Consider the following 18,674-nt stretch of genomic DNA (forward strand, 5'->3'; position numbering starts at 1 on the left):
TCAACCTTAGCTGAATGACTCATACACAGCAGCTGGGGGATGGTGCAGTGATTGATTACTTCTCCCTGTCAGGGACAACACAGTGAAAACAGCGTTCTCTGAAGCAGTGCATAATTAGGTTAAGAGGAGAAGCGCCGGAGCAGCCACAGGAGCACCAGAGCTTCATTATCATAATTGTGTAATTGTTTTTGATCAAAACCACTCAGTTCAGAGATTTAACAAGATATGTTTCTGCATTGGTGTAGCTACAGCATTCCCAATGTATGTTTGGTTCATAATGCATGAAAGCAAATGGTAGATTTCCTTTAAGCAATGTTGGTGGTGGAGGGTTCTCCTCCATAATATGTATTCAATCCACTAGGCATAGTTAGTGAAACGCGCCACTCCATTTCCTTAGCTTATCAGGAATATGTTATTTATTATAAATCTTATTTTCGTGCTATAAAACCTGTGCACTTCCTGTAGCCAGCCGCATCTATTTCGCTTTTATGTGACTTGTATCCTGTATTTTTTAGCAGTTTTCTTCTATGCAGACTCTAGATCTTAATATCAGATGTCCCAGAGCTAAGAGTAAGGGGCCATCCACATGTTCAGATTTTCCGATGAAGGGGTTTGAAGGTGTGGATATGTGAGAACAAATAATTGAGAGCTGCTACACCTCCTCTTTTTTCACTCCTATCCTGGTTTTGACATTAAAAACTGCATCTGAAAACCTGAATGTCTCTAACTGCTCTGATGTGCCCCATAGATATCTTCTATAGACCCTGGCATCATAGATGACGTCATACGTTCACAGTTTCTAATGTGAATAAAGCATTTGGGGTGAAATAGAAAACTGACTGTTAGCTGCAGCCTGTCACCTCTCCTGATTTGGATATCAAAAACTGCATCTGCATCTGGATGCACTCTAACAACTGTCATGTACCCCATAGATATCTTCTATGGACTCCAGTATCATAGATGATATTATAAGTCCACAGTACTAATGTGAATAAAGCACTTGAGGTGAGAAAACTGACTGTTAGCTCCAGCCTGTCTCCTCTCCTGATTAGGATATCAAAAACTGTATCTGGAAACCTGAAGGTGCAGATGTACTCTAACTACTCTGACTCTAACTAATCTCCTACAGACTTTAGCATCCTAAGTTCTCAGCACTAATTTAAATAAAGCACTTGAGGTGAAATAGAAAACTGACTGTTAGCTCCAGCCTGAGTCTTTTCTACTTTGTCAGAACCTCCTCCTTGCCTCTCTGTTAAGATAGATCGTAAATGTTCTACTATTAGCTTGTAATAACAGGTTTTTTTAATATATACATAAATGCTGTCCTAATTTGTTTGCAGATTTAATTTTAATGATGGGACCCCTTCAGCGAATTTTGATACATTTCCTGCAGCCATCATGACTGTCTTTCAGGTAAATGCTATGTCCATAGTATTTATTATGAATTAATAAAAATATTTTTTAGGCCATTGATTATAAAAACATCTGACGCTCGTCTCTTATTTGTCATTCAGATTCTGACTGGTGAAGATTGGAATGAGGTGATGTACAATGGGATCCGGTCACAGGGTGGCGTCAGTTCTGGAATGTGGTCTTCCATTTATTTCATCGTTCTCACGCTGTTTGGAAACTGTATCCTAATTATTACTTTGTTAAGTGTTCATCAATCCAAGGATTATATTTGTAAAATATTAAGAAAGAGAATTTGAGCAACCACATGGTCAATGGGTCCTATACAACAAGCAAAGGTATATCCGGCGCATTGAATAACATTAGATATATAAGCCGTAAGGATCAGACAATGACGAGACATTAGGGTAACATTGTGATTTAAATTGTTTAAAATGTAAGAATTAGAATCTGCTCTTAGCAGGACTAAACTGTGCACCACATTTTGGAGCACCCTCCTAATCTACATAAACCACCCCCTACTTTTTTTGAAGCCACGCACCTTTCACAAGGCCATGCCCCTTTGTCGGATGAGTTGGAAAACGGACAAAAATTGGTCCAAAAGCCTTTATAAATGTGTTGGAAGGCATTTTAGACAATTTACACAATTGTGCAAATCTGTCATATTCTGGTGCAGGAGCAATAATGAATTTCCTCCACTGTCTAGGACAATATTGTTGATGGTGATACTGTGGAGAAATAGCCAGGTTGACAAGTGACAAGTGGATCTATTTTTTGGGTATATGGACAACGCGTTTTGGGATTCCAGCACGTGCTTCTCTAGGTCCTATATATAATACTCGGAGGTCCAGCTCTAAGTGAGGGAAAACAGTCAATTATCACTGGGTAGCAGTTTTCTTAACTGTATTTACTCCCTGGTCAGGTGCACACTGTGTATTTAGGACATTATTTGGGAAGGGCTACTGCAATGAAGAGACAGATTAATGTACAGAGAAAGCATTGGCAATGCTTTTTAGGAAAAAAACCGAATGCAAATTAGCTCCTTTCATCTAAACAAAAACTTGACCTATAGAATCAAAGACCATTCTGTAGACAATAATGTTTTTAGAGTTAAACCCTCAGCCAATACCCTGCTCTGTATCTGTGAGGCGTCACAACATTTCAGCTAGGAACATCAGAAGTAACCCTTCTACCATAAAAATCCATCATAATAAACCAGTGGCACTTACTCATAGATCCAGGCACTGTGACTCTGGTAATTGTCTTGTATTTGTTATCCATGGCCTCCTTCCTTCTAAAATCAGCTTTTAAAATTAGGGTAATGAGTCCAAAGGGCTCTGGGGGGCATTACCAAAGCTCCTTCTTGTTCTGGCTTCACGTGCTGATACTCTGTGTCTACCCCTTCCCCCTCCACACTTCTCTGTCCCTCTGCCTAATGTACTCTCACGGCAGAGTGGAAGGGGGAAGTTCTTCTGTACAGTGTAGCAACCTGTGAAGCTGCAGCACAAAGGGGCTTTGATTACGCCATGCAGATACATTCTGACTCATTAACATGTTGTAAAAAATAGATTTTAGAAGGAAGAAGGTCATGGATAACAAAAAAAGGAAGATTACCACAGTTGCGGTGCCTGGATCTATAAGCAAGTGCCCCTGGTTTATCATGATGGATGTTTGTTTCATGTAACATATTATTTATAATAAAAAATTTACCAACGTGTCCCAGTTCACATTCATTTTCCATTAACAAATGATAAATTGATAAACATGAATATTCATTATTTTATTCTTTGTGGTTTCCTTTAATTATCACTAACGGTAAATAATTAAAAAACACATTTTTTTTCCTCAGCTTTTACACATAATTCAGCACATGTGAAACCGAAAATTGTGTGAACTGTGAAAAAAAAAGTAAGGTCTTAGTTTGTGAAAGAAAACTTCAGCAGTACAGAAGCGGTAAATGTCTTCTGGCCCTGATCTGCCTAATTCAGCTGGATAGGGCAAATATATTTTGGGGGAGATGGGCTGACGAAGGGCATTACTGCTCCGCCCCTGCACACGGCCCTTAGCCTGCTATAGCGCAATTCTACGTAAGGTTGGACCTTGAATAGTAGTGACCCCGCAGCACAGCTCATCCTTGTTCTCCTATTCCAGCCACCAAGATTTATGAGAAGGCGAACGCCAGGGGCAGGGGCAGCATCATACACTGACGAAATTACCGCCAGCCTATGATCACTGTGCTTCTATGTGTATAGTGATGCCCAAATCTACACCGGTGAAGGATGTCCGTAGAAAGGACAATTGAGCATTTGAATTTTGACATTACTTATCCAATTGCCCTCCCAGCAGATTAAGGAGATCCCCCAGGGCAAAAATTAAGTGGCAAATTACAAGAGTGTTTGGCACAAGTCCCTTCTTTCTTGATGGTAAGCTTCTCTCTGACGAAGGAGAAAATTATTCTCTCCCTTCTATGTAGGGAGGTAGTGAACCCTAGACACACTGCTTCAGAGATAGCCGTAAACATTTCAGGCCATTTGTATAGGATGCCTTAGGTGCGATTTTAACCCAATACTCCTAATAGCAAACCCAACATCACAGTGAGGTGAGCCACTGCTTGTAGGAGGATATCCTTATCCTAAAGACTCAATAGCAATCCTCTTCTTTATAAACTCATAGTAATAGTTTATGGAGTTGTGTCTATATTTGCCTGTATCCCACTGAAGCAAAAGACAGAAAAGAAAAGTTAACATTTCTAAGGTACTGGCAAAAGTAGATTTGTATCTGAGAAATGTATGAAGAACATTGTTATTGAAGCTTTTAGCCTAATAAAAAACTTTTTGAAAAGTGGATTATCTTCTCCTATACAAGACCCAATACATTATTCTTTCTTGGAGGCATTTTGGACCCAAATCATTTGACCACTTATATGGATCCTTCTACCAATAAATATTTTTTCGTGTAATTTTCCATATATCAGACACTTTTGGAGGTAATTTAACATGTCTAGAGAGGTTTTCAGGCAGACAAGGCATCTAAAAGTTCAACTTACCTGGTTTCCTATGGGTGGGGTTGTGAGCCCCCGACACGCCATATTTACTATAGTCTCTGCAGGAAAACCAGCAAAGACTTTTGCAGAAATCGCTGCCAGGCCAGACTTGGCGGAGATCGCTTTTCTCCCCTCATACTCACTGCCAGATTTATGAGACAGGAGCCTCTTAGTAAATCTGCCATTCCTGGTGGGGGGAAGATTAATATTGGTGCACTACACTATAGTTTTGATATATTCCCGTTTTTTTTAGTTTTGATATATTCCCGTTTTTTTTAGTTTTGATATATTCCCGTTTTTTTTAGTCCATTCCTCTTCTTTGTTCATGGAAGATTATATACCTCAAATATTAGCAATTATTATAATCTATTTATATAGAGCCATCAAATTCTGCAGCGTTTTAAAAATCATGTGGGAACATATACAAATATAATATTACATTATAGTGTACAAACAGTCATATGGAACAATAGGAGTGATATCATATCAATATATCTACTATCTGCTGCTCCATCAAATGCTCTTCAACAATTTGTAAAAATGTTACCTCCAGATGTCTGATATACTCCACTGTGTTCTCTTTTTACAAAATTTCCAGCTAATTCATCTGTTGATTTTTACATGTGACAACTATCTGAACCTTAACTCTACCAGACACACTTCTTAATGTATTTCTTGCCATTGCTGTGGATAATTTGGCCAATGCACAAGAGCTGACCAAGGTGAGTGCTGCGATTAAAACCTAAGGAAACATAAAAAAATAACCTAAAGATGTTAACTTAAAATAGTTTCTTATCAGTGTCTTCTAGATATAGGTCCCACTTATGGTACTTGCCGGCATAGGTAAAATAAGGGTTGGAGACCCAAATGCAGCAACTATTTTGACACTCAACTTCTCATGTTATTTCTATGGGAGTTCTGAAACCAGCCAAGAATTCATGGCAACCTTTCCTTTCACATCAGTCATGGCAGGGAATCCCTATGCTTTAAGGTGCACTGATACAACTCCATTCTGTTGACATGCAATTAATGCTTGAGATACTATACTGTCACCAAATTTTGCACAAATACAGATGGTAATTGGTTACCGTAGAGACCTGTTATTTAATTGCTATGCTTTTTTTTTTAGCTAAGAATTGTTTCCCTCACATCCCCATTAAATCAACTTTGTTATCTTACCTGGTATCCAGCCAGACCCTGAGCAAGTAACAGGGGGTATAGACCCTTCCTTTCTCTTTCCCATGCACCATGCCTACTTCTCACAATTCAGCAATTCATGTCATGTGACCAGGGTGATGTCATCTAAGGTACTAACATTTGCAAAACCTACTCCATGTATGTATCTGACCACATGATATAACAGCAGCCTCCATGGACTATTACTTCTCCACATGACTCTGTGGAGGCTGCTGGGATATCATGTGATCAGATACATAAAGTTCTGAATAGTGAGAAGGAGGCACAGGGAGGGGTAAAAATCAGTGAGGATGGCGAGGACACGACCCCTGTGACTCGCTCAGGATGTGGCTGGATGCTAGGTAAGATAACAAAGTTGATTTTATGGGGATGAAATGGAAACAATTTTTAACTAAAAGAAAGGTTGTATTTAGTTATTAGTGCTGTATGGGAAACTGTCGGTAGCTGTATTTGTGAAAAATGGGGCAACAGTTTCCCTTTAAAGATAATTTAAGAAACATAACAAAAATTAAATTATAAACTAGTGTTCAAATAAAATTAAAAAAATCTTATCTTCATTTTCCCTTTTCCAATCTGGCCCAAAAATCCCATTCTTTCTAAATTCTCGCCCGTGTTTTATCTTCTAATGTGCCGGCGGCAGCCCGTCATCATCCATTTACTAGTGAAGTGATGATGGACGTTGTCATTGACGTCACAAGTGACTGCCTCCCGCTGACACATATCAAAGTGATAAATCAGCAAACAAATGGAATAATCCATAGTATTGATAGCCTGTGGATGACTGGTAAGTACAAGTATTTTTTTTACTTTACTTTAACACCATTGAGTTGATTTAAAAAATGTTACAGGGATGGAGATCAGATTATGTATAAATTCTGGAATTAAAATGCTTTATACCAGACTCATTTACAAGATTTATAAAATGTTTTTTTTATTTTGAGAATCTTTTCAAATAACTCATATTTTTTGATATTCTGTAGGATGAGCAAGAGGAAGAGGAGGCATTTAACCAGAAACATGCCCTTCAAAAAGCCAAGGAGGTCAGCCCTATGTCTGCACCTAATGCATCATCTGTTGAGTGAGTTAGTTATAAACTGCATATGTTGTTTTTTTTTTGTTGTCTTTTAATTCTTCATGCAGTAATTCCATTTAAAGAGCATCTACCACCAGGATGAAGGATTATAAACCAAGCACACTGACATAGTCTGTGCCCCCTCTGGCAGGATATGTTCTTCATTTATCTTCTTATGTACTGGTTTTAAAGAAAAAAAAAGGCTTTGCAAAATATGCTAATGAGCCTTAGGGGCTGCAGGCTTCATTAACACCCACGGAACCTGGAGCTCCTTAGGCTTGTTTGCATCATTTGAAAAGCCTTTTTAAAAAAAAAAAAAAAAATGAAAAAAACACGGGAATAAGAAGAAAAATGAAGAGCGGATCCTCCCAGAGGGGGCAATGTGCTTGGTTTACAATCCTTCATCCTGGTGGTAGATGTCCTTTAATTCCCAAAGGATATTATAACTATGTACTATAAGTATTTTTGGGCCATCTAAATCTGGAAATTTTTCAAGTTACAGGGAGCAAATAGCCTCCTAAACTTTCCTCCTGTTCCAACGCTACAGGGTCTGATACCAATTGGACATGTGTTGATGACGGTGGAGCCAGTGTCAAAATGAGGTTCCTTAAGACCCCACCTGATATGCCTGGGTTGTCATCTGATGGACCATTTATGGTTTGGAGCATGGGCACCCAACAGAACCTGATGGGCCAGTCCAGCACTAGGTGCAGCCAACTTCTATGTGACATTTTAGACTATCACTGGCCTCAACAAATTTGTGCACATAAACAGCAGGGAGGCTAATGATTGGCTGATTGATCACATGGACGGTTGGAGTTTAGCCATCACTTCCAGTGACTGGTCACTGCGGTCTAATACAAAGGGGGCTACGGGAATCTTCTTTGACCATTTGCAGATTTGGAACCCTTTGTATCTCTGCAATTTTAATGTGCATGGTTAATCTGGATGCAATTTTGGATCTTCATGACTTTCTAAGACCTATATGGATCAGCTGTAAACAAACTAAAATAATAGGAATAACTATATTTTCAGCACCATCACGTAATGTGAACAGCTGTCACCCAGCTGCACTTCAGTTTTCAGAAAACATTGGCCAACCATGGCACGCGGCCAATCACACAAATCCAATTACTTATTAATGTGAAAGCCTTTTCAGTAGAATGGAAGCAAAACTTTTCAAATACTGTGTGTCTTTCTACCAAAGGTGACTTAGCGGTACTACACACTTTCTTGAGAGTCCTGCCAAGAATCCTCAGAAGGTGCAGAATGTATAGAAAATAGATGTTAGGGAAATTAGTTCTGTGTTGAAGAAGCTTGCACACAAAAATGGTTGTCTGGTTTGGCAAAAAATCCTTCAACATGCTCTGTGGATCCATTGGGTGCCTTGACCTTTCTGGAGGACTTATTACCTGATTTCCATAGACCCTGCCCATGTTCTATAGAGATGAATGGAGCTTAGTTCAATATCACACACTACCCAGTCTTAAAATCCCTTGCCGTCAGTAGGTGCAATCTAAGCCAGTTTGGACCTAAAACCAAGTCTAAACTAGCAGAGATTTTTGTTATAGTCGCCGCCAGTTTTCCTATGGGGACTATAGTGAATACGGGGGGCCAGGCAGGACATTCACTCCCCATCCTGAAACGCCCAAAGTAGCATGTGGGTCGAGGGAACAGGGAGATAATAGTACAGGAGGTCCCAGACCTAAGAACACCTGACTTACATACGACCCCTAGTTACAAACGAACCTCTGGATGCTGGTAATTTACTGTACTTTAGCCCTAGGCTACAATAAACAGCTATAACAGTTATCAGAGGTGTTTGCAATTAAACTTTATTGTTAATCCTGATTCTTATGACAATCCAAAATTTTAAAAATCCAATTCAAGAGACCAAAAAAAATTTGGCTGGGATTACAATTCTAAAATATACAATTCCGACTTATATACAAATTCAACTTAAGAACAAACCTACAGAACCTATCTTGTACGTAACCCGGGGACTGCCTGTATTAACTATAAAACTGTTGGAGAAGGTATAATGAATGTCCACTATTAAATAATGGGAACCATCAAACATCTACAGCCCAACTGGCGTATGGTGGCACATGTCCATTAGGTCGTGATATTAATATAGACACAGGGTATAGATAAAGAATGTGCACAAGTAGCAGTTATCTGATTTTGCCTTTGGACCCAGAATCCACAAATTCTGCCTTGATATTCGAAGCTGTAGTTAACTTCCTGGAAATTGGACATGTCCTAGATCTGTCTTCAAGTCCAACCCTTAAAAACTTCTTACATCACTGTTTAAATTAAGAAAATGTGTGAATCAATGTGCTGGAAAAAAAAAACGAGAAACAAAGACACACAGGTTTATGCTACTGCTTCGAAGAACAGGAATCATGAAAATCCAAAGTCAAAGTGTTTGCAGATGAAAAAAACATGGCTGTTTTCCGGCTAAATATCTGTGGATGTTGTCTGGTATTGCAGCCTATCTCTCTTCAAGTGAATAGGACTGACCTGCAATACCACAAACAACCATGGACTAGGTGTGGCACTGTTTGTAGTGGAAAGCAGTCATATATTACTGATGTCATTGTGTTCTAGTTGTTTTTTTCTGGACAGTGTTTTAAGGAAAAAATCTTGTGTATGTTTTTGGAACTTTTTGAGAATTTAAAGAGGTTTTCCCACCAAGCAAGTTAGGCCCTATCCACAGGATAGTGATAAGACCCCCCACAGATCATGAGAACTAGGGTTCTGATGGGGTTGAAGGTACCTCCGTCGGACCCCTTGTCATTCCCCGAGAGTAATGGAGCAGAACACTCATGCACGGCCATCTGTTCCACTCATCTCTGGGAGCATCAAGGGGGGTCCAACGGAGATACCTGGGACTCCATTGGACCCCTCATTCTCTAGATCTTTGGGGTCTCATCACTGAGACCCCCACCGATCAGTAAGTTAGGCCCTATCCATAGGATAGTGATGAGACCCCCAGAGATCATTAGAACTAGGGTTCCGATGGGGTCCCAGGTACCTCCATCGGACCCCTTGTCATTCCCCGAGAGTAATGGAGCAGAACACTCATGCACGGCCATCTGTTCCACTCATCTCTGGGAGCATCAAGGGGGGTCCAACGGAGATACCTGGGACTCCATTGGACCCCGCATTCTCTAGATCTTTGGGGTCTCATCACTGAGACCCCCACCGATCAGTAAGTTAGGCCCTATCCATAGGATAGTGATGAGACCCCCAGAGATCATTAGAACTAGGGTTCCGATGGGGTCCCAGGTACCTCCATCGGACCCCTTGTCATTCCCCGAGAGTAATGGAGCAGAACACTCATGTACGGCCATCTGTTCCACTCATCTCTGGGAGCAACAAGGGGGGGTCCAACGGAGATACCTGGGACCCCATCGGACCCCTCGTTCTCTTGATGTTTGGGGTCTCATCACTGAGACCCCCACCGATCAGTAAGTTATGCCCTATCCTTTGGATAGGGCCTAACTTGCTTGGTGGGAAAACCCTTTTAAGTCAAATTTTCATATACTCAATAGACTTTCCCTATATTGAATGGTTGAGGATTGCAGGATCCTCATAGAACGGTTCAGTCTCACTGTTGAGTCATATAACGACGCAGGCCCTTATCTGTAACATTAGTAATTACCAGTTTGACAGCGTGTATTACCTAAACATTAAGAGAATTACAGAATGTTTTCTTAAATCTTAACAAACCAGTAATTGGAAATGTGAAACCCTGGAATCGGAAGCTAAAATTACCCACCTACCTTGTATATTAGTCCAGTCATTTACAACATTTCGTTGCAAATGAACCTCCTCCATTAATAATATTGTATGTAAATACTATTATCCAATTAATTTTTATCTGTATGATTCAGGAATAGGAAATGTTAGAACATGGAAATTGTGAAAAAGCAGATTACCTAACAATAAACACAGAAAATAAAAATACATTAATTCCTGAAATTGTTGACATAATATTTTTGTGTATTTTTGATTCGGACATTTGTGTATTATTCTAGTAAATTATTTTTTCCTTCATTTTCTGGTTAGGAAGGAACGTAGAAAACGACATACAATGTCCATTTGGGAGCAACGTACAAGCCAGCTAAGGCGGCACATACAGATGTCCAGTCAAGAAGCCCTTCAGAACGAGGAGCTGGCAGCCCTGAACCCCCATTCTAGTATATATCGTAAGACTAAAGCACTAGAAGCTTCAGCATCCGAGCAGGTTGATGGCCAAGAGCTAAAACTCGGAGTCAACGGCAGCGAGAGTCAAGTTAACGGTGATGAAAGTCCTTCTACAAGAAATCTCAGGGAACACTGGAGACAGAAATCTAAGCACGGAAATGCAGAAAACCCAGAACAGAACGGCACTACTCCAGAAGATGGCATGAGGAGGAGGCAGAGCCAGAGAAGAAGCCGTCACAAAAAAGTGAGGACTGAGGGTCGAGAAACTTCCAGTACTGCCAACAGCACCACGGCTAGTCAAGAGGGTGGACTTGACAAGGAGAGCACAGGGAATGGAAAAAGTGAAGAAAAAATCAATGGCGAAGCCAAAGAAGTGCAAGGATCTGAAGAGGAACTACCCAAAAGCTGCACAAGAAACTGTGAAGAGAGGTACATCCAGTTACCGGAAATTTCAAATTGGTAGTAGATAGTTGTTGGGGTCTAAAGGTATTCCCGTCTTGAAGTAATCTAAGTAACATAGTGCTGATATTCATGGGAACTGGGGTTTTACTTAAGGTTCCCCCAAAGATAAACACCAAAAAGCAGAAGTTCTAGGGAAACACTGATGTTCCCTGTACAGGCACATCCCTATGCAGGCAACCTTATTACTACCCCACTGTGGCACTTTATTAGACTACCATGTGAATCATAAGGCTTAAAAGGTTATTTACTAGTAGGCTGATTTGGGAACTGGTAGAACCTCCTGAGAATAGGCCACCAATGCAGGTCATAGGCTGCAGGGATCTTCTGCCACTCCTGCAGTCTTTGTATACAAACAGGTAAAAGCTAATGTGGGAGAAGAGAGGTAAATTTAAGATCCCTTTTTTATAGGCTCCCCGGCTGCTGGGCCATCATGGTGGTGATCCAGGACCTGGTTACTCCATGAGATGTGATGACTCTTTAGGAGGATAGCCCTAGCTCTTCCCATATAACATTTCTTGTACAATCAGTGTTTATGTTTAATTGCACTGATCGGACATTTGGCAACAACAAAAACAAAGACACAAGTATTTTGAACACCCAATGAAGTTAAATTACACAACAAACACATATATGCCTTAAAAAAAGATACTGGCCATGGTCCATGACAAGATCATCTGCCATACAGGGGTTCCCCTTAACATAAGTAATATCTCAAGGATCCAATACATACATGATAAGTATATCAGCTATGTCAATACAATGCAGTTGTATATCATTAAAACAATGGCTACCAGTCCCTAAGTATGTCACAAAATATATGAGGTCCAAGAGGTGAGACTTCTTCAGGGGTCTTATACGCGTAGGGTAGGGTTTTGTTTGTGGGGTCTCCCCTGTAGAAAACACAGTTTGGACTAATGCCTGTGTTTGTGGCTCTTGCCATCCCTTAGTCAGTGGGAATATGAAAAGTATGGATGCCACATAGGTGTCTTCTGCATGCGGTCCGAATTTGTGGATCTTTATAAGTAACAAAATCATGTGACCCTTCAAGAGGTTGGAACAACCTAGGGACATATTTTGCCATCCTCATGTATTTTTTATGGCTCCACAAAAATGGATGACATACGGATTACACTGTTTTTGAGGGCAAATGTCTTAGCTATCAATTACACACTGATGATATACAGACCACAAACGTGGACCGGGGATCCGTGCCATCTGAGAAGAGCGGATGTTTGTGTACAGGTAGCCTTTCTCACTTCAGCTTCTTCCTTCATCTGTATTCTCATCATTTTGTTCTCTTTTTGCTACTTCAAACCATCTCTTTGGTGCGGAAGAAATGACAGGACATTGGGATGTGAAGGAACAGGTCCCAACGCTGCTCCTTTGCAGGAAACGAATCTTGGGAAGAACGGTAGCCCCCCAGACATGGATTGCAGTGAGCAGGCCTTACTGGGAAGTTTGAAAAGTCAAGAGGAAAGTCCCAATCCCACCAGCTGTAGCTTGGCTGATGTGTCTAGCAGCAATGAGAGAATCACAGAGAGCACAGTGATCACCCTACCAGATGCCGGGATGCCCTCCGACTGCACCGTGGTACAGAGTGAGGACTCGTCTAGCTGTCTGTGTTGTCCTATTACTCCATTGACTGATAAATCTCCATACCTCTGATGTGTATGTGAGTGTTATCTCCCACATATTCACCATTGGTGTTTTTTTCTTTTTACAGTGAACGAAGGAAAGGACGGAGAGGTGGCTCTTGTCCCTCGAGAACAAGATAAGGATGAGGAAGACCCCGAAGATGGAGAAGAGAGGATGGTGAAAAGAAAGGAAAAACTTTTAGAGTCCCCAAAAGCCATTGTACCATATAGTTCAATGCTTATCTTCAGCTCTACAAACCCGTACGTCTTTTTTTTACATCCGAAACCTTACTGACTTGAAGGGGGGGGATAATTCATTCTATCCTAACTACATTGGAGGCCATTCAAAAAGCAAAAAAGTTGGCCTCCTTTTGCAGCAGAATCAAATTACTGTGTTATGTGTATGGGATGAAGGTAGAATTGGGCATGTTGAATTTCAGATTCAGAGCTCTAGTAAATAAATGACACTTTTCTTTTAGTTAAAAATTGTTTCCCTCACAACCCCATAAAATCAACTCTGTTATGCTACCCGGAATAAAGCCAGTTTGAGCAAGTCAGAGTGGGAGTGTCTTGCGCAAGTGCAGTGGCTCCTCCCCATGTCCCATGCCTCACAATTGAGCATTGCATGTCATATGGCCAGGGTGATGTCATCTAAGGTGCTTTACCCACTTATATTTGCAAAAGTTACCCCATGTATGTATCTTATCTCATGAAATCACAGCAGCCTCCATAGACCTCTACTCCTCCCCATTCCTCCATGGAGGCTGCTGTGAATTCATGTGATCAGATACATACATGGGGTACATTTTGCAAGTTAGGTAAAGGACTGGCCACATGACAAAGTGCTGAATGGTGAAAAGAAGACTCGGGATATGGGTACTGGACTCAACCAAGAAGATCTGTCTGTATGCCAGGTAAGATAAAAATGTGTTTTTATGGGGATGTAAGGAAAACAATTTTTAACTAAAATGAGTGTGTCATTTAGTTAATATGGCTTTATGGGAACCTGCCACTAGTTGTATTTGTGAAATCTGGTAACAGGTTCCTTTTAAAAGGAGCTGAGCTGCAGTTACCCATTCTGGCCACTAGACAGTGGCCAGAATGGGTAACTCTAGAAAACCCCTTGAAGGTTATTTGTGGATTTTGTGTTTATTGACACTAATAGATTCCTCTGTAAGTTAGTCTACGGCTTTCCTGTTTTATTCTTTAGAATACGTAAAGTATGTCATTATATTGTGAACCTACGGTATTTCGAGATGTGCATCTTACTGGTGATAGCTGCGAGCAGTATTGCCTTAGCTGCTGAGGACCCGGTACTCACCAACTCAGATCACAATAAGGTGAGTTATTCTACATTAATAATGTATATTCCTAATATCTGAATATTTCAACTTTGTTCGTGTTCTTTTTTTTTCATGTAGGTTCTTCGTTACTTTGATTATGTTTTTACTGGAGTCTTCACCTTTGAGATGATTATTAAAGTAAGAGATTTCACTTTTCATCAAACTTGTAGATGTTAATTTTAAAAACATAATCACTGTCCATGGAATTTTATTGATGGTCTATCCTCAAGGTAGGCAATCAATCTGATTGGTGAGGGTCTGAAAGCCGGCCCTGACAGATGTTTCAGCCTTGTAAAGTAAACACCATGGAGATGATGGCAGTCATCACAGTTCTTTGCCCTGTTCAGACATCGAACACTCACTTCCATGGGAGATGGACCTGTAGTAACAGTGTCTGACCACTCCTCCCAGCTGCGTGGTCTGCACAACCTCTTTAAAGGATAGGCTTTATTCTAAGAACTTTTGACCTTTCATGGTTCCATAGGACAAATCCATTTAAGACAACACACTTCCACAATAGAATTTTTTTAAGTTAAGCCAATACCAGATGCAAGGTCACTAAGCTAGGAAACCCCACTACAGACGTCCATAAAGTATAGAAGAACAATAGACAGCACCCATTGAGGTAAAAAAGTCAATCATATCTTTATTGATACCTCCAACAGTAATGCTTTGACCTTCACCGATGGCCTTTATCAAGTATCCAATCTACATCATCAGTCACTGTAACCACTATGTACAATGTGTTCTTGTTTAAGGGCCCTATGGGTACCAACACTTTCACGTATGTGTCATCAATAATTATGTGACTTACTTTTTTTAATGTTAATCCGTACTCTCAATGGTGACTTGTCCAACGTTGTACTTTGTTGGCTTCATGGTGTTGGTCACCTCTATGGCAAAACAGCCAGCAAGAGAGCCAAACTCCATAATCTCTGATTGACTCTACTCTACAAGTCAATAAACTTCTTGCTGAACCCTTTTGGGTGTGTACATGTACGGAGCGGTGCGTATTGCTCCGTGCATATTTCTCAGTGCGCCTAGTGCTGTCTATGTGGGAATGTATGTACAGCCGCAAGCTTGCAGACGTACATACATCCACCATACGTCCATGTAAATGAACTTTTAATTCGAGAACCCTGTTCTCATAATCAGAAATTGTCCCAGCATTGGGACCAGGGGTGTAACTAAGAGATAGCAGGCTTCTGAATATATATGTATATTTGTATGCTCACAAATGTGAGGTACACTCACACACATTTATACACTCAAATACTGTATATACACACATTCAGTGCCATGTACAGCATATACACACACATACATTGCATTCCCACCACACACCATATACACATACAGCATATAAACATCACAGATACACAAGCATATACAGTGCACATCCTCCATTCTCTAGTGTCAGGTTGGATGCCAGGGTCCCGTGATACTGCGGGCCCCATAGCAGCTACTATGGCTGCTACCTCTGAAGTTACACCCCTGATTGGGACCCTCAGTAATCAGATACTTACAACCTCCCCTGAGGAGAGGTCAATCTTAGTTACTAATCGTAAAATCCATATGCTATAGACAGGATAAAAATATTGACGGTAATGACTTTTGCCTCATTTTTGCACATTTCATTTTCACAGATGATAGATCAAGGCTTAATTCTACATGAAGGCTCGTATTTCCGTGACCTGTGGAATATCTTGGATTTTGTAGTAGTAGTCGGGGCCCTGATAGCCTTTGCCTTGGCGTAAGTACCTAAACCCACCAAAAATTAGATGGTTCATGCCAGTGGGGCAAATTGTCACCTTTATCCTGAGCAATTCTCACCTAGTACCTTCTCTCGCTTTCTATCTCCTCCTTTTTGTCCTCACTTCTTGGAACCCACAGGAATGTCTTGGGGTAAATATACGATTGTGTTGTGCAGAATTAACCCATTTATGTCAGCATACTACACTGTAGATGAGCATTGTGTTGTGCTTCTGTCATTGTAACCCCGGGAGACACATATTTCCACTTTGTCAGGACCTTTTTTTTTTTGCAATGCAGAACAAAGACAACAGATTTTATGTGTATTATACCCAAACAATAGTACGTTACACGCTGTCCGTCCTTTCTGTGCAGCAGGGAGAATGTCACCGGTGTCATTGCTTTGTGTCTGATGTAGATATTCCTGGCAGTTATCATGTCTGTATTCATCATGTGAGAGGGCAACTACATTTCATTCTTTCCTTTCCATTGTTTATAACGTTCTTGCGATACATCTCCTAGGACTAACAAAGGCCGGGACATCAAAACAATTAAGTCTCTGCGTGTTCTGCGAGTGCTGCGTCCGCTCAAAACCATCAAGCGTCTCCCAAAGCTCAAGGTAACAAGAAAGAAAGAGAAGTATCAACAAAAGGATTTGAGGAATTACTTATCAAAGTCTTGCAGCTTCAAAGCCAGGCCCCAGCTTCAGCCCTAGGATAGATTACTTTAAATGGGAGTATTTCCAGTGATAAGTGTGCCGCAAGAGCGGAGCTTGAACTGTAAAGTGCTATACTCAAAATCCAATAAGCACATGAGGCTTTTATCAGGACTGGTGTCGGTGACCCCTTCATATGTCAGCGGCTGCATCACTAGTTTGCTATATAAACTAGTTGCTATATATAAACATATATACCAACTTTTGGTTGGTAACAACACCCGTCCTAAAGCCATAAATCCCACCCATTTGATCAAAGACCAGATTTACTAGGAATGTCCCTAAAATTTAGGTTAAAAGGGACTTTACATCACCTCATTCATGTGGCAATGAATATACCAATTTATAGCTGCTGCTACATAGATTCGGGGGTACTTTGAATTTTCTTTCTGGCCCCTGCAGTTGCAGAGATATCAGTCCTGGTATCTGACCATTGTAATTCTTTCCATTGTCAGAGAGGAGGTACTGGAGCAGTAGAGGAGGTGTGTGTTATGCTAATCTTATCTGACATTTTTCATTCAGTGGTAGAAGGTGTAATAGGTGATCATAGCGAGATAACACTGTGATTGTACACAGCAGCTTCTCTGACACTGTTTGCTTGTTTGGATTGTTTTAGAGAAGATTGGCATAACACACACCCTCCTCTTCTCCAGCACCTCCTCTTTCACAATGCAGAGGAATACAACCTCCACCCAGACACTTTTTGAGCAAGGTCTTCTCAAAGAGATAGTCTTCTGTAGAGGGCTCACTGTCAATAAAATGCCCAATAACTAAAAAAGATTGAAACTCAGTGTCCCTTTAAACTTGAAGCAAACCCAGAAACAAAACAGCAAATCCTATCTAAAGGGAATCTAATTCTTCATTTGGTTGAATTGATTGCAATTTAGTTTCTCCAACTAGATGTAAAAGGAAGCTGTCTGTTCCATTACGTATACAAGGGAGGGGGTTCATAAACATTACTGGTGACTAGAGATGATCAGAGCAGATCAAATCCTAAACTGGACATATTGCCGGATTGGATGCCTTCCAGCCAATCCGGTAAATTGATGCCCCTAGTTATGGCTAGTCCCATAGGTCAGTAGTATCCACAAACTTCCAATCCAACTAATTACTTGATGGAGCAGGTGATCAAAGAAGATGAAGAAACCTTCTAGCACAAGTAGTTTATAACGATATACCACTGACAGAATGGGGCACATTTACTTACAAGGTCACTGGAGTTCACTGAAAGTGCATTGTCCGTTTATAGTGCTTCAAGCGGCGATTCACTAAGATTGTGCGCCTGAAACCATGAATGAGTCACTTTCCCGCACCGGTCCGACAGAGTTCACCATATTTTTTGTGGTGCATGTTTAACATAGGATATGCGACACAATTTGAAAGTTAAATATGGAGCTCGGTCCGCGCAGACACTTCTTAATTACCTGCGCAAGCCGTTTTAGCCATGAAGAACATGCACAGTCCAACAAAAGTGCAGCGCGCGACCCATAGTAAAAGTGCCCCAATGTTACTTAAAAATCTTCATATTTTCTCTTTATTCGTAACAAACTTAAAAAACTTTTTAACTGACCAGTAATAGCCCATAATAGTCCATAATTCCACTCTTGGGTGTGTAGACACAAGCAGAGTTTCACTGATACAATAGCATACTGAGCCACATTTTGGAGGCTCTGCCTCCTTCTTCGGATATGACCGATTTTTAAGTAACATTGCGGAACATTTACTTACATTGCCGCTGGAATTCACAGAAAGTGCATTGTCCGACAATAATACACTGTGCCGCGATTCACCAAGATCGTGCGCCCGATATCCTGCATGTGTCGCTTCCCGCTCA

At 40.7% G+C, this 18,674-nt stretch overlaps 1 protein-coding gene across 8 annotated transcripts in view; it reads left to right on the forward strand.

Moving 5' to 3' along the window:
- The window catches only part of CACNA1E (calcium voltage-gated channel subunit alpha1 E), a 499,672-nt gene that overhangs the window by 439,960 nt on the left and 41,038 nt on the right, over positions 1 to 18,674 (forward strand). For all 8 annotated transcript variants that reach the window (XM_072129136.1, XM_072129138.1, XM_072129135.1 and 5 more), the window contains 11 exons: positions 1,341 to 1,413; positions 1,515 to 1,632; positions 5,108 to 5,175; positions 6,631 to 6,728; positions 10,797 to 11,363; positions 12,731 to 12,993; positions 13,120 to 13,291; positions 14,241 to 14,370; positions 14,452 to 14,511; positions 16,020 to 16,126; positions 16,648 to 16,744. In XM_072129136.1, the coding sequence (XP_071985237.1) occupies positions 1,341 to 1,413; positions 1,515 to 1,632; positions 5,108 to 5,175; positions 6,631 to 6,728; positions 10,797 to 11,363; positions 12,731 to 12,993; positions 13,120 to 13,291; positions 14,241 to 14,370; positions 14,452 to 14,511; positions 16,020 to 16,126; positions 16,648 to 16,744 (1,753 nt within the window). The remainder of the gene's footprint in view (positions 1 to 1,340; positions 1,414 to 1,514; positions 1,633 to 5,107; positions 5,176 to 6,630; positions 6,729 to 10,796; positions 11,364 to 12,730; positions 12,994 to 13,119; positions 13,292 to 14,240; positions 14,371 to 14,451; positions 14,512 to 16,019; positions 16,127 to 16,647; positions 16,745 to 18,674) is intronic.

This window comes from Engystomops pustulosus, chromosome 10 (assembly GCF_040894005.1).
Source record: "Engystomops pustulosus chromosome 10, aEngPut4.maternal, whole genome shotgun sequence".
Classification (NCBI taxonomy): domain Eukaryota; kingdom Metazoa; phylum Chordata; class Amphibia; order Anura; family Leptodactylidae; genus Engystomops; species Engystomops pustulosus.